General features: G+C 43.5%; 1 protein-coding gene across 2 annotated transcripts in view; it reads left to right on the plus strand.

The window, feature by feature from the left end:
- The window catches only part of LOC110507330 (DISP complex protein LRCH3-like), an 82781-nt gene that overhangs the window by 28870 nt on the left and 30011 nt on the right, over window positions 1-23900 (plus strand). For both annotated transcript variants that reach the window (XM_036965677.1, XM_036965678.1), the window contains exons 3-12: window positions 5057-5183; window positions 5360-5465; window positions 7341-7477; window positions 7650-7759; window positions 12113-12206; window positions 16607-16727; window positions 21755-21897; window positions 22905-22981; window positions 23290-23329; window positions 23596-23736. In XM_036965677.1, coding sequence (XP_036821572.1) covers window positions 5057-5183; window positions 5360-5465; window positions 7341-7477; window positions 7650-7759; window positions 12113-12206; window positions 16607-16727; window positions 21755-21897; window positions 22905-22981; window positions 23290-23329; window positions 23596-23736 — 1096 coding nt within the window. The remainder of the gene's footprint in view (window positions 1-5056; window positions 5184-5359; window positions 5466-7340; window positions 7478-7649; window positions 7760-12112; window positions 12207-16606; window positions 16728-21754; window positions 21898-22904; window positions 22982-23289; window positions 23330-23595; window positions 23737-23900) is intronic.

Consider the following 23900-nt stretch of genomic DNA (forward strand, 5'->3'; position numbering starts at 1 on the left):
TCCACCGACGCGGCCCCCTATCAAGGACTGTGGGCTTTCCTTCTCCGAGGCCAATGTAAGACATTTAAGTGTGTTAACCCTTGCAAGACTGCCGGCCCAGACGGCATTCCTAGCCACGTCCTCAGAGCTTGCGCAGACCAGTTGGCCGGAGTGTTTGAAAATGTCCGGAATCTCTCCCTATCCCAGTCTGCTGTCCCCACATGCTTCAAAACGTCCACCCTTGTTCTTGTACCCAAGAAAGCAAAGTTAAATTAACTAAATTAAAATAGCCTCATAGCACTCATTTCTGTCATCATGAGGTGCTTTGAGAGACTAGTCAAGGATCATATCACCCCTACCTTACCTGACACTCTAGACCCACAGACGATAGATCCACAGACAATGCCATCGCACTGCCCTATCCCATGTGGACAAGAGGAATACCAATGTAAGAATGCTGTTCATTGACTCTCGCTTAACATTTAACACCATAGTACTCTCAAAGCTCATCATTAAGCTTGAGACCCTGGGTCTCAACCCCGCCCTGTGCAATTGGCTTCTGGACTAATTGACGGGCCATCCCCAGGTCGTGAAGGTAGGAAACAACACCTCCACTTCGCTGATCCTCAACACTGGGGCCCCACAAGAATGGGTGCTCAGCCCCCTCCTGTACTCCCTGTTCACCCATGACTGCGTGGCCATGCACGCATCCAACTCAATCATCAAGTTTTCAGATGACACAACAGTAGTAGGCCTGATTACCAACAATGACGAGATAGCCTACAGGGAGAAAGAAGGTGAGGGCCCTGGGAGTGTGGTGCTAGGAAAATAACCTCTCACCCAATGTCAACAAAACATAGGAGCTGATCGTGGACGTCAAGAAACAGCAGAGGGAGCACCCCCGATCCACATCGGGATTGCAGTGAAGGTGTAAAGCTTCAAGGTCCTCGGCGTACACATCACGGACAAACTGAAATGGTCCACCCACACAGACTGTGGTGAAAATGTCTTTTTTTGAATATTTTGAGAGGTTGCTGAAGAAATTTGTCTCGGCACCTAAAACCCTCACAAACTTTTACAGATGCACTATTGAGAGCATCCTTTTGGGCAGTATCGCTGCCTGGTACGGAAACTGTACCACCCGCAACCTCGGGGCTCTCCAGAGGGTGGTGCAGAATGCCCAGCGCATCACCGGGGGCAAACTACCTGCCCTACAGCACCCGATGTCACAGGATTCCAAAAAGATCATCAATGTACAACTTAAATCATTACATGTACAACATATACAGGCACCCTAACACATTTATCGTCTTGTTCCAAATTACAAAGGCACTGATCTAATGTTCTTTAAGAAATGGAAAAATAATCGAATTAACGGACATATACACACACAACTGTGCTACATCAGTGTTGTCATCAATAGCCAGGGAAAAATGCTCAGCCTGATTGAGCCCCTCAAGAACAATCCTATGCACATCATCCACCAGTGCATGGACGTGGCGGCCTGCTGTTGATGCAGACAGGGGCACCTATTTGACAGTCTCAATTATGCTATCCATAGACTTGTCCGTAGCCAATTCCACCAAAGCTGTCACCATGCACTTTTTAAACACCTCCACGTCTGTGATGGGCATGTTGTGTTGGGTTAGAACCCAGGACGCTTTTAATGGAGGCACTTGTGACCTGTTGATGAGTCAGGTCACAAAGGAGGATTCTTCTTCTGTGTGTTAACTCTTACATTTTTCTACATCATGCCTCTCTCTGGAGTGGGAAGACCACTGAAAGTACCATGCTTAGATGCATAATGATTTATGAGATTGAATTCTTTTCAAACAACATTTTTGTTGCAAATAACCCACAGACTTGGCATTGGGGGTTATTTTTATTCTCCAATTTTTGATAGTTGAGATTAAAATTTCATCTGGCTAGTTATGGATTGGCGTTCCGTCAACAGGACCGTTGTAAATCATGCAGCGCCTTGTCACGATCGCAGATTTTAGAGAAACAATACATGTTGGTACGTATAAGTGTCTTATATCGGCTGAAAGCTTAAGTTCTTGTTAATGTAACTTCGCTGTCCAATTTACAGTAGCTATTCGAGCGAAAAAATGCCATGCTTTTATTGTTTGAGGAGAGCTCCTAACAACAAAACTTTTCACCGCGATATGTTTGATAAATTCACCTCTGAAGGTGAAATGTGTACTTACATTCTGAAATCTTGCTCTGATTTATCATCTGAAGGGTCCCAGAGATAACATGAAGTGTTGTTTTGTTGGATAAAATAATTTTTCATATCCTAAAAAGGTCCATTTTGCATGCACCATAGATTTTGAATTTCCACCCGTTCTATATGCAAAGAAAGGAATCTGAAAATCTAACCCTAAATGTTGTTTCAACCAGTCAAATTACATTCGTGTGTGTATTCCTCAGAGATCCTAGAACGTAACCAGACTTCACTGTATGATTAGTGGTGTAGTATATCCTATAGAACACCATATCTGGTCAGAAAGCAACGCCTTCATGGCACGCCGATGACGCAGGCAGTCTTCACCTGAATGACTAAAACTGTGTCAAATAAGCACCAACCGGGGTCAAACAGCGCTAGCTAGATCGCCAATGAGCTGGGCTTTATGGGAGCATCCGGAAACCCTGTGTCTGTTGTAAAATGTAGCTACTAACCTTGTGCGACAGCGTACCTTTTCCTTTTGGGCAAAAGTTATGAAGTTATGAAAACTGGTGTTGCAAATGTTGAACTTATAATATGGCTACTAATACTGGAAAAGCTCAATCAAAGTCCAAGTATACAGATTTGACGATATTCTTTCAGAAAAATGTAATATGAATGAAAATGTCTCCTCTCGATTTGCCCAAATGTACCTGGGTGACTTCACACTAAATGTCATGTAGTTCGTTCATTTGCATTTAAATAAATAAAAAAAATTATCTTTGTATTTTCTTCTACCAGATCTATTGTTATATTCTTCTACATTCCTTTCACAATTCCGCATTTCAGTGTTTCAAATGGTACCAAGAATATGCATATCCTTGCTTCAGGGCCTGAGCTACAGGCAGTTAGATTTGGTTATGTCATTTTAGGCAAAAATTGAAACCATTCATCCCTTAAACTTCAATTTTTATTCTCCACCTTTTGATGTTTGAGATTAAGATGTCCTCTTGCTAGTAAGCTAATTGCTTTTAACGAATGTTGATGTTAAAGTATTGTTGACTTGTTTTTCCCCACCAATGTATTCAAAATAATAATTGAATAGAGACATTGGTGATTTTGAGTGAAATCGGATCGAAATTATTGGCATTGAATTTATGTTCTAGTCAGAAGTGTTAAAAATGTAGTGTAGGTCTATTAATTGTGCTAATATTGTATGCTAATTATGTTCTGACGTACCGACTATTAGCTCAGAAAACATTTGGCCCGAGGCCAAACCTAGTTGATGAACGAACCCTGGTGTTGAGCGTCATTGTACCATCTAAAACCACTGTGAAATACACTACAAAAGTATGTGGACACCCCTTCAAATGAGTGGATTCTGCTATTTAATCTCAGTGACTTATAACATGGCACCGTCATTGGATGCCACCTTTACAACAAATCAGTTTGTCAAATTTCTGCCCGGCTAGAGTTTCCACGGTCAACTGTAAGTGCTTTTATTGTGAAGTGGGTACGTCAAGGAGCAAAAATGGCTCGGTCGCAAAGTGGTATGCCACACAAGCTCACAGAACAGGACCACCGAGTGCTGAAGCCTGTCCTATGTTGTAACACTCACTACCGAGTTCCAAACTGCCTCTGGAAACAACGTCGGCACAAGAACTGTTTGTCGGGAGCCTCAAATGGTTTTCCATGACTGAGCAGCCGCACAAGTGTCGCCTGGAGCGGTGTAAAGCTTGCCTCCATTGGACTCTGGAGTGATGAATCACGCTACCTGCCCCAATGCATAGTGCCAACTGTAACGTTTGGTGGAGGAATAATGGTCTGTGGCTGTTTTTCATGGTTCGGGCTAGGCCCCTTAGTTCCAGTGAAGGGAAATCTTAATGTGACAGCGTACAATGACATTCTAGACGATTCTGTGATTCCAACATGGTGGCAACAGTTTGGGGAAGGCCATTTCCTGTTTCAGCATGACAATGCCCACATGCACAAAATGGGGTCCATACAGAAATGTTTTTTTCAAGATCAGTGTGGAAGAACTTGACTGGCCTGCTCAGAGTCTGAGTGTTTGTGGCCCCCTCTGTCCATAAATAAATAAAAATGTAAAGAACATTGTGCTGTCTGGTTTGCTTAATATAAAGAATTTGATATATGGCTTTTACTTTTTTTAAATTATGTCAGAGTACTTTCTCCACCACTGTACTTAAGTACATTTACAACCAGATACTTTTAGTCAAGTAATACTTCACTAGGTGACTCGCTTTTAATTGAGTCATTTTCTATTACTTTTACTCAGGTATGACAGTTGAGTACTTTTCCCACCACTGACACTAACATACCTGAACATATGGTGATAAACACAGAGTGAACTCTGATGGACACATCTATTTACAAATTTGACATAACACTTGTACACTTAACCATAGAAAGACGGCCTATGCATGCATATTACACACACCTGTGTGAAGATGTGTCATGCCTTAAACAGATGGTCAGCATCCCAAAGGCACCCTATTCACTATACAAGTAGTGCACTAAATATGGAATAGTGTGTCATTTGAAACAAAACCATGTTCATTCTTAAACTAATATTAAAGCGATCTGTTTTGGGCATAGAGAAACATCACAGCATATCTGATTAACAGGTTTGAAAGATTTTTGGTCTGTAACATCAACCTGTTTGGTAGGAAGTGTTCCCAGACAATAGCAAAAGAATGTCAAGAACATCATTGGAACATTGTAACTTTGTTTAATAATAATCAACATTTGCAATCTTGCCAGTACACTTAAAAAAACATCCGTCACAACTATTTGAATGGACATAAATCTACTAAGCTTTAGTCAAAAACCTCTCTTACATTTTCTCTCCGCCCTCTCTCCTGTTGGTCTGTTTTTCTTTCATCCGGATTTCAGTCGAAACCAGTTGTCGACCCTGCCCAGCCCGGTGTGCAGTCTGCCGTTGAAGGTCCTGATTGCCTGTAACAACAAGCTTGTCTCCCTTCCCGAAGAGCTGGGCCAACTACTACAGCTCACAGAACTGGTCAGTACAGACACACACACACAGTTAGGGCTTAATTGACCGTGGGTTTTAGTGTCAAAACCACCATGTTGATTTGCCTGTTTTTACCCCCTTATTGGTAGTCTTTGTGTTGTGGTTTGATTACTGTTTAACCAGGTCATCCTTTCCTCTCCTCTCTCTCTCATCCCTCTCTCCAGGACGTGAGTTGTAATGAGATCCAGACACTCCCTCCTCAGGTTGGTCGACTGGACTCGCTGCGAGACCTTAACATCCGCCGCAACCACCTGGCCCGCTTGCCCCCAGGTCAACACACACTCAACCACCTGGCCTGACGCAGTGTCTGCACTGCTCAACACACACACACACCAGTGGCGCGCAGTGCTGTTTAAGGGGATGATTTCTTTTTATGAGCATGGCCTTATTTCTATGACAGCATGTTGGATGACTCCCATTCATATTCCATTCACCCAGTACAACGTAGGTGCACACAGGCTGAGAGAGAATTTGAGGTGACTTTGAATACCGCTTTGCACACTTTTGCCAGCATCTAGCTGATATAGGGTGTAATCATTAGTCCAACAGTTGCAAACAAGGTTCTATTGGAGAAATTCAGGTATGTTTATCCCCGTTCTGTTTAAGAAACGTTTTTCAACAGTATCGGTGGAATGAATAGAGTTCACTCTCATAACAGCCACGTTGTATTCTTCTTCGCTTGAGGACTTCAATGCACAACAAATCAGCTGTATGTGACCAGGCGAGAGAGAAACTTTCCAAGCCAAACCATATCATAACTTCAGCACACAGCCTACATCGTTGTAACCATATTAGCTAAAGTAATGTCTTAGTCAACATAGCTAATAGCACTAAAGTGTTAGTCAACCCATACAATCATGCTGTGACAGTGTACAGTCAGTAAACAGTTACACTGGCAGGCCCCGGTGGCAATAAATTAGTAAAACCAAAAGCTTACCTTGACTTGGAAGAGTTCCAGTGTTGTGTTGGATATTCATATCCAACTACCTAACATGGCATCTCTCTGTTTGAGCAGGGTGTTTCAGTAGGCCGAACTAGTTAGCTGTTTTTTTTTTTCTCACTTTCAATCTCTATTTCTCTCTTGCTGCTTCTTAATTTTGGAAGAAATTAATTAGTTCAAAACTGTTCAACGATTGTCTTTCTCTCTTTTGAGTGGGGTGGGGCGGCAGGTAGCCTAGTGGTTAGAGCGTTGGACTTTTAACAAGGTAAAAAAAAAAAAGCTGACCAGGTAAAAATCTGTTGTTCTGCCCCTGAAAGAGGCAGTTAACCCACTGTTCCTAGGCCGTCATTGAAAATAAGAATTTGTTCTAGTTAAATAAAGGGAAAATAAATAAAACTGCAGTGCTAGCTAGCTGTAGCACTAGATTCATTCTCTGATCCTTTGTTTGGGCGGACATGTTAACTGCCCCTGAAAGAGGCAGTTAACCCACTGTTCCTAGGCCGTCATTGAAAATAACACACACACACACAAAAGTATATTTTGAAATAAAAAAAATAATCTGGCATGTTAGCTTGACAACACACGCCCCTTTTTTGGGCGCATATCCATTAACACTGAGTATACAAACCATTAAGAGCCCCTGCTCTTTTTATGAAATATGACACCTGGTGAAATCTGATCCCTTATTGATGTCACTTGATAAACTCACTTCATTTTAATTTTTTTATTTTACTAGGCAAGTCAGTTAAGAACAAATTCTTATTGTCAATGATGGCCTAGGAACAGTGGGTTAACTGCCTGTTCGGGGGCAAAACGACAGATTTGTACCTTGTCAGCTCGGGGGTTTGAACTTGCGACAGTTCCGGTTACTAGTCCAACGCTCTAACCACTAGGCTACCCTGCCGCCCCTCAGTGTAGATGAAGGGGAGAAGACAGATTTAAGGATTTTTAAGCCTTGAGACAATTGAGACATGGATTGTGTATATGAACCATTCAGAGGGTGAACGGGCAAGACAAAATATTTAAGTGCCTTTGAACTGAGTATAGTAGAAGGTTCCAGGTTTGAGAGTCAAGAACTGCAGCGCTGCTGGGTTTTTTATGCTCAACAGTCTCCCGTGTGTATCAAGAATGGAAGCATTGGAGACATGGACTCTTTGGAGACACCAGGGGATTAAAGTTAACCTGTGTGTCCTATGTCCATACAGAGCTGTCTGAGTTGCCCCTGGTGCGTCTGGACTTCTCTTGTAACAAGGTGATATCCATCCCTGTGTGTTACCGCAACCTGCGCCACCTACAGAGCATCGTGCTGGACAACAACCCACTACAGAATCCACCTGCACAGGTAACACACGGACACAGTCTGACTATACAAACACACCTTTTGCTCCTAGTCAGTGACTAGGATACACACTCAGCTTGACAAAACAGTTGACCTGCACCACACGTGTTAATATAACCTAGTGAAACTGTTCCTTCTATTGTCTATCATGTGTTTATTTTCCTGTCATTCCCAGATTTGTATAAAGGGGATGATCCATATATTTAAGTATCTGAACAATGAGGCCAGCAAGACTCCACCTGAGCTCCCAGACTACGACAGGAGACCCCTCCCCTTCGGATCCTGGTGAGACACACTTGCACACACACGCTTCCACTGCCAATAATAAGGCAGAAGCCAGTCCTGGAAGCAGCTGTGTGCAGAGGAACAGCTGGAGAGAGGCAGAAAGAGGGGGCACTCTTTCCTCTACATCTCCCTGCCCCTGTCTTTTTCTGTCAGTATCTCTACTTTTATCTCTCCCTCATCATTTTTATATTTTGTGCTCTACAATCGCTCTTGCTTTCTCAGAGCCCTCTGTAGATGTTAAAAGGTACTTTACTAGAAACTGTTTGGGGAGGAGAGATAGAAATTGAGATCAATGGGGAAGTGAGGGAGTGTTAAAAAGAGAAGGTGGAAAGGTGGGTAGAGTTTGAGGGGAGCACAGCTGAAAGAGGGAGTTGAGAATGGGAGGTACCATAACAACAACCTTGCAAACACTCAGAAATACAAAATGAATCATGCTCACTGGATCCCAGGGGTGTATTTACTAGAAACCAAGCAGGTCAAAACAGGGAGGGACCAACCTGAATTTGTCCAATAAGAAAACTCTACATGTCCTTGCAAATAATTTTCCAATTCAAAAAGTTCTGCGACAGGTGGGTGTTGTGGACATTCTTACACAGGGACACTCAAAGTCAAACTTAAATTAATCATTGCTTATTATCCGCGCGCTGGAGAGGTTCCAACGAACTTGATGCACTATAGTGAACGTCTGTCAGGAGCACTAACAGGCCAGTCCCGTTTAGTTCCCTTATATAGGCATATTTCATAGAGTTAGTTCCGGCATTTCTGGCACCGTCTCCTATCTTAACTTAAAGAACATGTTCTGGGCGTTCTGCCAAATAGTTTAAAGGAGGAGGTCATGACAGCCCCTCATATCTTTACCAGGCACAGGCAGGAACCAAGTAATGTTTATGACACCAAAGACAAGATGCACAAAGTAACATTTCCTTTACATAAGCTAACCAAGCAACTCACAAGTTTATTTATCCAGACCTGCATTGTCACTCTAGTAGTTTTACACACACACCTTTCCCTTCAGTCACATAATAAACTCAGCAAAAAAACAAACCTCCCTTTTTCAGGACCCTGTCTTCAAAGATAATAAGTAAAAATCCAAATAATTTCACAGATATTCCTTGTAAAGGGTTTAAACATGCTTGTTTAATGAACCATAGACAATTAATGAACATGCACCTGTGGAACGGTCGTTAAGACACCAACAGCTTACACACGGTTGGTAATTAAGGTCACAGTTATGAAAACGTAGGACACTAAAGAGGCCTTTCTACTGACTCTGAAAAACACTAAGAAAGATGCCCAGGGTACCTGCTCATCTGCGTGAATGTGCCTTAGGCATGTTGCAAGGAGGCATGAGGACTGCAGATGAGGCCAGGGCAATAAATTGCAATGTCCGTACTGTGAGACGCCTAAGACAGTTCTACAGGGAGACAGGACAGACAGCTGATAGTCCTCGCAGTGGCAGACCACGTGTGACAACACCTGCACAGGATCGGTACATCCGAACATCACACCTGCGGGACAGGTACAGGATGGCAACAACAACTGCCCGAGTTACACCAGGAATGCACAATCCTTCCATCAGACTGTCCCCTATAGGCTGAGAGGGGCTGGACTGAGGGCTTGTAGGCCTGTTGTAAGGCAGATCCTCACCAGACATCACTGGCAACAACATCGCCTATGGGCACAAACACACCGTCGCTGGACCAGACAGGCAAAAAGTGCTCTTCACTGACGAGTCGTGGTTTTGTCTCACCAGGGGTGATGGTCGGATTTGCGTTACACCGAGGCATGTGCTCTAGAGCGGGATCGATTTGGAGGTAGAGGGTCCGTCTGGGTCGGTGTATCACAGCATCATCGGACTGAGCTTGTTTTCATTGCAGGCAATCTCAAAGCTGTGTGTTACAGGCAAGACATCCTCTTCCCTCATGTGGTACCCTTCCTGCAGGCTCATCCTGACATGACCCTCCAGCATGACAACGCCACCAGCCATACTGCTCATTATGTGTGTGATTTCCTGCAAGACCAGAATGTCAGTGTTCTGCCATGGCCAGCGACGTGCCCTGATCTCAATCCCATTAAGAACATCGGGGACCTGTTGGATCAGAGGGTGAGGACTAAGGCCATTCCCCCCAGAAATGTCTGGGAACTTGCAGGTTGCCTTGGTGGAAGAGTATGGTAACATTCTCACAGCAAGAACTGGCAAATCTGGTGCAGTCCATGAGGAGGAGATGCACTGCAGTACTTAATGCAGCTGGTGGCCACACCACATACTGACTGTTACTTTTGATTTTGACCCCCCTTTGTTCAGAGACACATTATTCCATTTCTGTTAGTCACATGTTTGTGGAACTTGTTCAGTTTTAGTCTCAGTTGATGAATCTTATGTTCATACAAAATTTACACATGTTAAGTTTGCTGAAAATAAACACAGTTGACAGTGAGGACTGTTTCGGAAAGTATTCAGACCCCTTCCCTTTTCCCCCATTTTTGTTACATTACAGCCTAATTCTATAGCGTATTAAATAAATGTTTTGCCTCATCAATCTACACACAATACCTCATAATGACAAAGCGGAAACGGTTTAGAATGTTTTGCAAATGTATTACAAATAAAAATAACAAAATACTTTTTATGTAAGTATTAAGACCCTTTGTTATGAGATTCGAAATTGAGCTCAGGTGCTTCCTGTTTCCATAGATCATCCTTGAGATGTTTCAACAACTTGATTGGAGTCCACCTGTTGTAAATTCAATTGATTGGACATGATTTGGAAAGGCGCACACACCTGTCTAGGGTCCCACAGTTGACTCTTCCTAGAGCTGTCTGCCTGGCTAAACTGAGCAATCGGGGGAGAGGGCCTCAGTCGGGAAGGTGACCAAGAACCCGATGATCACTCTGACAGAGCTCCAGAGTTCGTCTGTGGAGATGGGAGAACCTTCCAGAAGGACAACCATCTCTGCAGCACACCGCCAATCAGGCCTTTATGGTAGAGTGGCGAGATGGAAGCCACTCATCAGTAAAAAGCACATGACAGCCCACCTTGAGTTTGCCAAAAGGCACCAAAAGAACTCTCAGACCATGAGAAACAAGATTCTCGGGTCTGATGAAACCAAGATTGAGATCTTTGGCCTGAATGCCAAGCGTCACATCTGGAGGAATCATGTCTATATCCCTGCCATAAAGACCTGATTGGTGGTGTTGCAGAGATGGTTGTCTTTCTGGAAGGTTCTTCCATCTCCACAGAGGAGTTCTGGAACTGTCAGTGATCATCGAGAACTTGGTCACCTCCCTTCTCCCCCGATTGCTCAGTTTGGCCAGGCGGCCATCTCTAAGAGGAGTCTTGGTGGTTCCAAACTTCTTCCATTTAAGAATGATAGAGGCCACTGTGTTCTTGGGGACCTTCAATGCGGCAGACATTTTTTATTACCCTTCCCCAGATCTGTGCCTCGACACAATCCTGTCTCGGAGCTCTATGGACAATTCCTTTGACACTATGGCTTGGTTTTTGCTCTGATATGCAACTATGGGGCCTTAAAAAGACAGGTGTGTGCCTTTCCAAATCATGTCCAATCATCCAATCATGTCCAATCAATTGAATTTACCTCAAGTGGACTCCAATCAAGTTTTAGAAATATCTCAAGGATCATCAATGGAAAGAGGATGCACCTTAGTCACACACACAAGATGGTCAGGCAACTGGGTAAGACACATACACACAAGATGGTCAGGCAACTGGGTAAGACACACACACACAAGATGGTCAGGCAACTGGGTAAGACACACACACACAAGATGGTCAGGCAAAGGGTCTGAATACTTATAAATACATTTATGTTTTGCATTGTCATTATGGGGTATTGTGTGTAGATTACAGAGGAATGTTTTTTTTTTATTTAGTCCATTTTAGAATGAGGCTGTAACGTAATAAAATGTGGACAAAGTCAAGTGGCCTGAGAAGTTTCCAAATGCACTGTAGATACTATCGCTGTCCCCATTCTCTGACAGACAGACATATCCACTCCTCAGTGACACAAACCGTACCTGGGTCAAAGGACTTCCTTGATTTTGCACTTGTACTGCAACTCAATAAATTGCTTTGTTTCAAATGATTGTGTTTTGCTTTTAGTGTTTTGTTTCCTGTTGATATATTGTGTATATAGGTATGTTAAGTGTAATGTTGTTCATTGATGTGTTCAGATGAGCAGGGCTCATCTGCAAAAGAAACCGTGATCTCTGCATGACTCCCTGCTTAAGTAAAATAAAAGTAAAGCGCAGCCCAAGTGTTTGAAAGCATTTGATGTTGTGTTTTGACCCACGTCCTGTTCTTAAGGTGATCTTATTTTCTGTACTCTTAGTGTGGAGGAGCTATACCCTGACCGGCCGTACGGCGCACTGGACTCTGGCTTCAACAGCGTGGACAGTGGAGACAAGAGATGGTCAGGCAACGAGGTGAGAATGAGCACACACACACACACAAGATGGTCAAGCAACGAGGTAAGGCACAGACACACAAGATGGCCAGGCAACTGGGTAAGACACATACACACAAGATGGTCAGGCAACTGGGTAAGACACACACACAAGATGGTCAGGCAACTGGGTAAGACACACACACACACAAGATGGTCAGGCAACTGGGTAAGACACACACACACAAGATGGTCAGGCAACTGGGTAAGACACACACACACAAGATGGTCAGGCAACTGGGTAAGACACACACAAGATGGTCAGGCAACTAGGTAAGACACACACACAAGATGGTCAGGCAACTAGGTAAGACACACACACAATATGGTCAGGCAACTGGGTAAGACACACACACACAAGATGTTCAGGCAACTAGGTAAGACACACACACACACACACAAGATGTTCAGGCAACTAGGTAAGACACACAAGATGGTCAGGCAACTAGGTAAGGCACACACACACAAGATGGTGTCGTGTCTTTGGCTATGCCGGATAAAGTGATATGACATGCTATTCTATAAAATAATTTCTCCGTAGTTAATATTACCTGATTTGAGCTAATCATGTACAGTGCCTTGCGAAAGTATTCGGCCCCCTTGAACTTTGCGACCTTTTGCCACATTTCAGGCTTCAAACATAAGGATATAAAACTGTATTTTTTTGTGAAGAATCAACAACAAGTGGGACACAATCATGAAGTGGAATGACATTTATTGGATATTTCAAACTTTTTTAACAAATCAAAAACTGAAAAATTGGGCGTGCAAAATTATTCAGCCCCCTTAAGTTAATACTTTGTAGCGCCACCTTTTGCTGCGATTACAGCTGTAAGTCGCTTGGGGTATGTCTCTATCAGTTTTGCACATCGAGAGACTGACATTTTTTCCCATTCCTCCTTGCAAAACAGCTCGAGCTCAGTGAGGTTGGATGGAGAGCATTTGTGAACAGCAGTTTTCAGTTCTTTCCACAGATTCTCGATTGGATTCAGGTCTGGACTTTGACTTGGCCATTCTAACACCTGGATATGTTTATTTTTGAACCATTCCATTGTAGATTTTGCTTTATGTTTTGGATCATTGTCTTGTTGGAAGACAAATCTCCGTCCCAGTCTCAGGTCTTTTGCAGACTCCATCAGGTTTTCTTCCAGAATGGTCCTGTATTTGGCTCCATCCATCTTCCCATCAATTTTAACCATCTTCCCTGTCCCTGCTGAAGAAAAGCAGGCCCAAACCATGATGCTGCCACCACCATGTTTGACAGTGGGGATGGTGTGTTCAGCTGTGTTGCTTTTACGCCAAACATAACGTTTTGCATTGTTGCCAAAAAGTTCAATTTTGGTTTCATCTGACTAGAGCACCTTCTTCCACATGTTTGGTGTGTCTCCTAGATGGCTTGTGGCAAACTTTAAACAACATTTTTTATGGATATCTTTAAGAAATGGCTTTCTTCTTGCCACTCTTCCAGAAAGGCCAGATTTGTGCAATATACGACTGATTGTTGTCCTATGGACAGAGTCTCCCACCTCAGCTGTAGATCTCTGCAGTTCATCCAGAGTGATCATGGGCCTCTTGGCTGCATCTCTGATCAGTCTTCTCCTTGTATGAGCTGAAAGTTTAGAGGGACGTCCAGGTCTTGGTAGATTTGCAGTGGTCTGATACTCCTTCCATTTCAATATTATCGCTTGCACCGTGCTCCTTGGGATGTTTAAAGCTTGGGAAATCTTTTTGTATCCAAATCCGGCTTTAAACTTCTTCACAACAGTATCTCGGACCTGCCTGGTGTGTTCCTTGTTCTTCATGATGCTCTCTGCGCTTTTAACGGACCTCTGAGACTATCACAGTGCAGGTGCATTTATACGGAGACTTGATTACACACAGGTGGATTGTATTTATCATCATTAGTCATTTAGGTCAACATTGGATCATTCAGAGATCCTCACTGAACTTCTGGAGAGAGTTTGCTGCACTGAAAGTAAAGGGGCTGAATAATTTTGCACGCCCAATTTTTCTGTTTTTGATTTGTTAAAAAAGTTTGAAATATCCAATATATGTCGTTCCACTTCATGATTGTGTCCCACTTGTTGTTGATTCTTCACAAAAAAAATACAGTTTTATATCTTTATGTTTGAAGCCTGAAATGTGGCAAAAGGTCGCAAAGTTCAAGGGGGCCGAATACTTTCGCAAGGCACTGTAAATGTAATTAACTAGAGAGTCTGGGCACCGTGAAATAATATTTATAGAGCTGTTTTCTTCCGAATAAACTCTTAAAGACCTAGTAATATTTTACATCAATAGCAGTCAATATTAATCGTCACCTTAATTCTGTCTCATCTGAAAGTTGTAAATTCTTGGTTACCTGCACGAACCCTGGCTAACAAGTTGAATCAGCAATACAAAATTGGGTTTAATTATTTATTTACTAAATACTTAACTAATCACACAGAATGACATATACACATAATTAATCATAACTGTTTACAAATTACGTCGTAAAGGAAAACGTCCCTAGCGGGCGGGACATATGACAGCTGGTTACACAAAAGAAAAGGGGCTGGGGTTGAGTGAAAGAGCGGGAAGAGGGGACACAGGGAGAAGCTGTGCTATCGTAAATACACTATCTGATGCATTCTAAATTACCACCCATTTGGTAAAGGAAAATGCAATAAATATTTACTCTGAGCTGCCCTTCGGAAGGTTGGTTGTAGATGGAAGGCCATGTTGCCCAACCGAGTCCTTTGTCCTTTGAAGATACTCTGTCTGTTCCTTCCTAACCTGCGTTTGCAGCTGCTGTTGCTAACACAACGGCTAGGAGGTATCACTTCTGTAGTGAATAAGAGTTCAAAGTTCATACCATTTGCAACGAAAGCTCACGCTGATGTTGGCTTCATTCTGTAGTTATTTTCTGAACCATTCTGACATCGGACCGTCGTCCTCTCATCCTTGGAACAGCAGGTTACATTGTCGTCAAGGCTTTATATAGGAAGGGAGAGGAGGGCATGTTTGAAAAGTTTTATAGCCCATGTCCCTTCACATGGGCGGGCCACTGATTGAGCAGGGCCCTATCTTACATTTTAGATGCTAAAATCACATTTCATCCCATCACAAATTATTTCATATTCAAACGTTTAAATTGAACAACAATTCCATGTGAATCTGATAACTCTGATGAGTAGACTTTCCACTGTAGAGTTTGTCATCTTATCATTGATGAGAATGTCAGTTCGGTTGTCATCTGAGACATCATATTCATTAAGTACCACCGCATATGTTCAATTGGTCGGATTACCAGAATATAGTTAATTTCCCCCCATCTTCTGATGTTCCCAGAATCTCTATGTTAACCAAGGGTTTTGCAAATGTAACATCAGTAGGGTAGAGAGAGGAAAAAGGGGGGGAAGAGGTATTTATGACTGTCATAAACATATCCCCAGGCCAACGTCATGACAGTAGACAACTGCTTGGTGTAAACCTGGGTTCCAAGCTGTCATGGTAAAAACATATTGATGCAATGGTAGCTAAGATGGGGAGAAGTCTGTCCGTAATAAAGCGCTGCTTTTCTTTCTTGACATTGCTATCAACAAAAGTCCTACAGGCCCTAATTTTGTCACCTGGACCAGTCATATGGTCAAGTGGTGGTCAAGCAAATATGGTCAAGCAAATTACAGTTGGCCCAGAACAAAGCAACATGTCTGACCCTTAAATGTACACAGAAAATGAACATCAATGATGTGCATGTCAACCTCTCCTGGCTCAAAGTAGAGAAGATACTGACTGCATCAGTACATGTCTTTGTTAAAGGTATTGACATGTTGACCACACCCAGCTGTCTTTTCAAACGACTAGCACACAGCTCAGACACCCATGCATACTAGACATGCCACAACGGGTCCCTTCACAGTCCCCAATTCTAGAACAGACTCCAGGAAATGTACACTACTCCACAGAGACATGACTACATGGAACTCTTTTCCATATCAAGTTTTTACATGTAATGACACCGCTGAAGGTTCTTAGTGCGTCCCAAATGACAGACGGACTGAGTTCCAAGCGGTCAAAACCATTACATTTTAAGACAGGAGTGTCTCCAAAGCTGTGTTGTCGCTAATTGTCAAAGATGCATTATGTTGCATTACAAGCGCAAAACATTTAACAAAGATGACAATTATGACAACTGTGGTGATATACATTATCCAAAATTCCATAATCATCACAGCCCGACACCACACACGTGCACACGTCAGTTATCATGAATGGAAACACAAAGGTTCTATGATTGCAAGGTAGTGTAATATTTCAGTTATGTTGAAGCTAATCTCTCCATTCATGTGTTTATTCCTCTCCCATCCATTTTCGCTTTCATTCCTTGTGTACCTACAGCCCACAGATGAGTTGTCGGACCTGCCACTGCGTGTGGCAGAGATCACCAAAGAACAGAGACAGCGGAGGGAGAGGGAGGAGCACAGGACAACTGGCTCCCATCCTGTTACCAACGGCACATGTGAGAATCAAGGCCTGTCTGTGTGTGAACTGTACTCTAGTGTATCTCCAGTATTATTCTATGGTTTTCTAGCTTGGGAACCAGTCTGTTGGTTTAGCATGTCTCTCCCTGCCACTCCTTGTCATGCCAGACTTTTTGGCATTTGACACGGAGTACAAGGAGTGGAATGGTAGCACAATGGGCCTGGATTTCAGGCTAATAATATTATACATCTGTGGAAATATACACTGAACAAAAATGTAAATGCAACATGCCATGTTTCATGAGCAAAAATAAAAGATCACAGAAATTTTCCACACGCACAAAACGCTTATTTCACTCCAATTTTGTGCACAAATTTGTTTACATCCCTTTTCGTGGGCATTTCTCCTTTGCCAAGATAATCCTTCCACCTGCCAGGTGTGGCATATCAAGCAGCTTTTTTTGAAATATGTAACTTTCACACATTAACAAGTCCAATACAGCAAATGAAAGAAAAATATCTTGTTAATCTACCCATCATGTCCGATTTCAAAAATACTTTACAGCGAAAGCACCACATATAGGTCATAGCCAAGTCGAAAAAACAGCAATTTTTCCAGCCAAAGATAAGTCACAAAAAGCAGAAGATCTTCAACAGATGTCACTCATAGGACATCATGTTACACAATACATGTATGTTTTGTTCGATAATGTGCATATTTATATCCAAAAAGCTCAGTTTACATTGGCGCCTTACGTGCAGTAATGTTTTGATTCCAAAACATCCAGTGATTTTGCAGAAATACTCATAATAAATATTGATAAAAGATACCATTGTTATTCACAGAATTAAAGATAGACTTCTCCTTAATGCAACCGCTGTGTCAGATTTTTTTTAAATTACGGAAGAAGCATAATCTGAGAACGGAGCTCAGAACCCAAAACAGCCAGAGGAATATCCGCCATTTTGGAGTCAACAAAGTTAGAAACAACACCATAAATATTCACTTTGATGATCTTCATCAGAAGGCACTCCCAGGAATCCCAGGTCGACAATAAATGACCGATTTTTTTTCAATTAAGTCCATAATTTATGTCCAAATAGCCACTTGTTGTTAGCGTGTTTTTTATTTGATTTTATTTCACCTTTATTTAACCCGGTAGGCTAGTTGAGAACAAGTTCTCATTTGCAACTGGGACCTGGCCAAGATAAAGCGTAGCAATTCGACACATACAACAACACAGAGTTACACATGGAATAAACAAAACATACAGTAGAACAAAAGAAAACAAAAAGTCTATATACAGTGAGTGTAAATGAGGTAAGTTAAGGAAATAAATAGGCCATGGTGGCGAAGTAATTGCAATATAGCAATTAAACACTGGAATGGTAGATCGGCAGAAGATGAATGTGCAGGTAGAGATACTGGGGTGCAAAGATCAAAATAAATAAATATATATTAGTATGGGGATGAGGTAGTTAGGTAGATAGATGGGCTGTTTACAGATATGCTAAGTACAGGTACAGTGATCTATAAAATGCTCTGACAGCTGGTGCTTAAAGCTAGTGAGGGAGATGTGAGTCTCCAGCTTCAGAGATTTTTGCAATTCGTTCCAGTCATGGGCAGCAGAGAACTGGAAGGAAAGATGACCAAAGGAGGAATTGGCTTTTGGGGTGACCAGTGAGATATACCTGCTGGAGTGCGTGCTACGAGTGGGTGCTGCTATGGTGACCAGTGAGCTGAGATTAGGCGGGGCTTTACCTAGCAGAGACTTGTAGATAACCTGTAGCCAGTGGGTTTGGCGACGAGTATGAAGCGAGGGCCAACCAACGAGAGCGTACAGGTCGCAATGGTGGGTAGTGTATGGGGCTTTGGTGACAAAATGGATGGCACTGTGATAGACTGCATCCAGCTTGCTGAGTAGAGTGTTGTAGGCTATTTTATAGATGACATCACCGAAGTCGAGGATCGGTAGGATGGTCAGTTTTACGAGGGTATGTTTGGCAGCATGAGTGAAGGATGCTTTTTTGCGATATAGGAAGCCGATTCTAGATTTAATTTTGGATTGGAGATGCTTAATGTGAGTCTGGAAGGAGAGTTTACAGTCTAACCAGACACCCAGGTATTTGTAGTTGTCCACGTATTCTAAGTCGGAGCCGCCCAGAGTAGTGATGCTGGACGGGCGAGCAGGTGCGGGCAGCGATCGATTGAAAAGCATGCATTTAGTTTTACTTGCGTTTTAAGAGCAGTTGGAGGCCGCGGAAGGAGAGTTGAATGGCATTGAAGCTCGTCTGGAGGTTAGTTAACACAGTGACCAAGGAGGGGCCAGAAGTATACAGAATGGTGTCGTCTGCGTGGAGGTAGATCAGAGAATCACCAGCAGCAAGAGCAACATCATTGATGTATACAGAAAAGAGAGTCGGCCCGAGAATTGAACCCTGTGGCACACCCATAGAGACTGTCAGAGGTCCAGACAACAGGCCCTCCGATTTAACACACTGAACTCTATCAAAGAAGTAGTTGGTAAACCAAGGGAGGCAATCATTTGAGAAACCAAGGCTGTCGAGTCTGCCAATAAGAATGTTGTGATTGACAGAGTCGAAAGCCTTGGCCAGGTCGATGAATACGGCTGCACAGTAATGTCTCTTATCGATGGCAGTTATGATGTTGTTTAGAACCTTGAGCGTGGCTGAGGTGCACCCATGATCAGCTCTGAAACCAGATTGCATAGCGGAGAAGGTATGGTGGGATTCGAAATGGTCAGTAATCTGTTTAACTTGGCTTTCGAAGACCTTAGAAAGACAGGGTAGGATAGATATAGGTCTGTAGCAGTTTGGGTCTAGAGTGTCACCCCCTTTGAAGAGGGGGCTGACCGCGGCAGCTTTCCAATCTTTGGGAATCTCAGGGGGTGCAACAATTTTGGCAGATCATTTTAGAAAGAGAGGGTCCAGATTGTCTAGCCCGGCTGATTTGTAGGGGTCCAGATTTTGCAGCTCTTTCAGAACATCGGCTATCTGGATTTGGGTAAAGGAGAAATGGTGGGGGCTTTGGTGGGTTGCTGTGGAGGGTGCCGGGCAGTTGACCGGGGTATGGGTAGCGATGTGGAAAGCATGGCCAGCCGTAGAGAAATGCTTATTGAAATTCTCAATTAAGCGGATTTATCGGTGGTGACAATGTTTCCTAGCCTCAGAGCAGTGGGCAGCTGAAAGTTCAGCCCAGTAATCCATCTTCATGAGGCGCAGGCACTTCATCCAGACAAAATCTCAAAGTTCCGTTACAGTGCTTTAGAAACATGTCAAACGATGTATGGAATCAATCTTTAGGATGTTTTTAACATAAAATATCAATAATGTTCCAACCGGAGAATTCCTTTGTCTTCAGAAAAGCACTGGAACGAGAAGTAACTCTGTTGGGAGCGCGCATCATGAGACCGAGGCTCTCTGCCAGACCACTAACTCAAAGAGGTCCCATGAGCCCCTCCTTTATAGTAGAGTCCTCATTCAAGTTTTTAAAGATGGTGACATCTAGTGGAAGGCCAAAGAGTTGAAACTACAAACCTCAGATGTCCCACTTCCTGGTTGGATTTTTCTCAGGTTTTAGCCTGCCATATGAGTTATGTTATACTCACAGACATCATTCAAACAGTTTTAGAAACGTCAGAGTGTTTTCTATCCAATACTAATAATAATATGCATATATTAGCATCTGGGACAGAGTAGGAGGCTGGGCACACTATTCATCCAAAAGTGAAAATGCTGCTCCCTATCCCAAAAAGGTTAAACATCATTACACAGGTGCACCTAGTGCTGGGGACATTAAAAGGCCACTCTAAAATGTGCAGTTTGTCACACAACACATTGCCACAGATGTCTCAGGTTTTGAGGGAGCGGGCAATTTTCATGCTGACTGCAGGGATGTCCTCCAGAGCTGTTGCCAGATAATTGAATGTTAATTTCTCTCCAACGTTGTTTTATAGAAATTGGCAGTACATCCATCCGGCCTCACAACCGTAGTCCCCGTGTAACCATGCCAGCCCAAGGCCTCCACATCCGGCATCTTCACCTGAGACGAACCACCCGGACAGCTGATGAAACTGTGGGTTTGCAGAAGCGAAGAATTTGTCAGAAACTGTCTGAAACCGTCTCAGGAAAGCTCATCTATGTGCTCGTCATCCTCACCATGGTCTTGACATGACTGCAGTTCAGTGTCATAACCGACTTCAGTGGGGAAATCACCTTTGATGGCCACTGGCACGCTGGAGAAGTGTGCTCTTCACGGATGAATCCCTGTTTCAACTGTACCGGCAAGACAGCGTATGGTGTTGTGTGGGCGAGCGGTTTGCTGATGTCAATTTTATGAAAAGAGTGCCCCATTGTGGCAGTGGGGTTATGGTATGGGGAGGGAAAAGAGGTCAACAAACACAATTGTATTTTATCAGGTCATTTTAATGCACAAAGATACTGTGACGAGTTCCTGAGACCCATTGTCATGCCATTCATCCGCCCACATCACCTTATGTTTCAGCTTGATAATGCACTGCCCCATCTCGTAAGGATTTCGACGCAATTCCTGGAAGCTGAAAATGTCCCAGTTCTTCCATGGCTTGCATACTCACCAGACGTCACCCATTGAGCATATTTCCATCCTCTGGGTAGACGTGCACGACAGTGTGTTCCATATTCAGCAACTTTGCACATCATTGAAAAGGAGTGGGACAACATTCCACAATCAACAATCAACAGCTTGATCAACTCTATGCAAAGATGTCGCGCTGCATGAGGCAAATGGTGGTCACAGCAGATACTGACTGGTTTTCTGATCCACACCCTTACCTTTTTATTTTGAAGGTATCTGTTACCAACAGATGCATATCTGTATTCCCAGTCCTGAAATCCATGGAATAGGGCCTAATTTGATTTCAACTGACCAATTTCCTTATGAACTGTAAATCTTAGAAATTTTTGCATGTTGCATTCATATTTTTGTTCAGTGTTAATTCGACATCTTTCGTCATCTTTACTTTGAACTGGTGGTAATCTATCTTTCTGTTGTGTCTGTCTGTAGTAGAGGGAGACCTGGAGCAGATAGACTTTATAGACAGTTGTGCAGGAGAGGAGGAAGAGCAGGGTAGGAGAGGAGAAGTAGCAGAAACCATCAGCCTCAGTTCCCAGTTCATGGCATACATCGAGCGCCGCATCACTGGAGAGGTGAGTGTGTGTGTGTGATATAAAATAGAATATATGCCATTCATCAGAGTCTTTCATCCAATGGGACATGTTTGTATGGGTGACCCCAGTGGGAATCACTCACCCGTACAAGCGCCATACTCCGCCAACTGGACCAACTGTGTGTGTGTTCATGAGTGCGCTTGTGCGTGAGACTGGCCAGTGAGTACAGGACTGTATGTAGAAGGCTGCGGGCCTGTTCATCACGACAGAACAGTATGCCATGTTTAATTCAACAGAAACGGCCTCCCGAGTTGCGCACCAGTCAAAGGCACTGCATCGTTGTGTTGTGGCGTCACTACAGCCTGAGGTTCGATGACCGGGAGTCCTATAGGGTGGCGCACAATTGGCCCAGTGTCGTCCGGGTTAGGGGAGGGTTTGTTGGTGGGCTTTACTTGGCCCATCGCGTTCTAGCGTCTCCTTGTGGCGAGTCAGGTGCCTGCAAGCTGACTTCGGCCGTCAGTTGAACAGTGTTTCCTCCAACAGATTGATGCAGCTGGATTATGGGTTAAGCGAGCGGTGTTAAGAAGCGAGGCTTGGTGGGTCATGTTTCGGAGTACTTATGACTCGACCTTCTCCTTTCCCAAGCCCGTTGGATTTGTAGCGATGAGACAAGATCACAATTATACATCATGAGGGAGAAGAAAAAAAAAATAATAATAATAATTCAAACGAAACTACTGTTCTGAATGACCAGTTGAAGAACCTGATTATGGTGACCAGGAAGCGGTAGTGTATGGTGTGCTGCATGAGTTTTGCAATTTGTATTGATCAGGCCACACTCTCCAAACAGGAGCAAACGTACCTCCAAAAGGCTGTTGAAGAATGGTGCGCATCGTTTTAGGGAAACGTGTCAATCAGGGCAAGTCTTCACACAACATAGTAAACATTGAACCAAACTGAACACACTCCGTCTGTGTGTGCGCGTTGGTGGTGTGTGGAGTTACAGCGAGATCGTGGCTGGTGTATTGATGACTGTCTCTTTGTAGAGCTCTCCAGTCAAGTCCAACTCCTCCAGAGACTCAAGGACAGACGACCCGAGGCGACACAATTCTCTGCAGAACAGGTAGGAAGACGTGTGTGTACACACACCCGAATTTCTTGTAACTTGACCTATAGCAGTGTTGTATGTGACGTATAACACTCTCACACAAACACATGAGCCAATCTCTATTGCAGATTCTCAGCCTGTGTTACTGTCGTGTCTCTGTTTGGTTTTTAACAAAACAAATTAACTTACCAAATGACTGTGCTCAACAGACCATACAGTCTCCAGTCTAAATATAGATCCCTAATCTAATCTGTATTTAGTTAGATCACACATCTAACCCCCTCCCTTCCTCCCTCTGTCTCCCACCCACCCCCCTCCCTCAGGACTGTCCATGATCCAACCTCTTCTACCTCTCATAATCAGGTAACCCGAATATGTCTAAATGCTGGGTACAGCTTCCAATACTGTTTATTACTACGTAATTACTACCATGTTTTTAATCTTGATGTATTGAGTCTAAATGTTGATACCGCCTCTTTTCAACTCCGCTTTTCTCTTCCTCGTTCCGCCTCCTCTCCCTCTGTTTCCCCCTATCTTCCATTCTTCATCTTTCTCCTCTCTCTTGGTTTCTCTCCTCTCGCTGTGTTTCCTTCCCCTTCCTCTCTCCCCCCCTCCCTCTTTGTGTTCAGAGAGGGTCAGGGGCTGGGGTTGGTGCAGGTCCGAGCGTGGAGCGCGTGCGGAGGATGGCCCAGTTGGCCGCCCTGCGGTACGAGGAGGAGAGGCAGAAGCCACGCTCAGTGCAGCGGGACGCCGTCATGACCTACGTCAAGGTTCCTCCGACTACTATTCAGTTTTATTGTTGATTTATGTCTTGCTCTTGTATCTCTGTTAGTGGTGGATTTAGTGGGGGAGTTGGTGGAATGTTATTGGAGTTTACACTGATGCTGTGTATGTCTGCAGTAGCCTTATGTTTAAAAATGTTAAAGTAAAAGAT

The sequence above is a fragment of the Oncorhynchus mykiss genome, chromosome 27, assembly GCF_013265735.2.
Source record: "Oncorhynchus mykiss isolate Arlee chromosome 27, USDA_OmykA_1.1, whole genome shotgun sequence".
Taxonomy (NCBI): domain Eukaryota; kingdom Metazoa; phylum Chordata; class Actinopteri; order Salmoniformes; family Salmonidae; genus Oncorhynchus; species Oncorhynchus mykiss.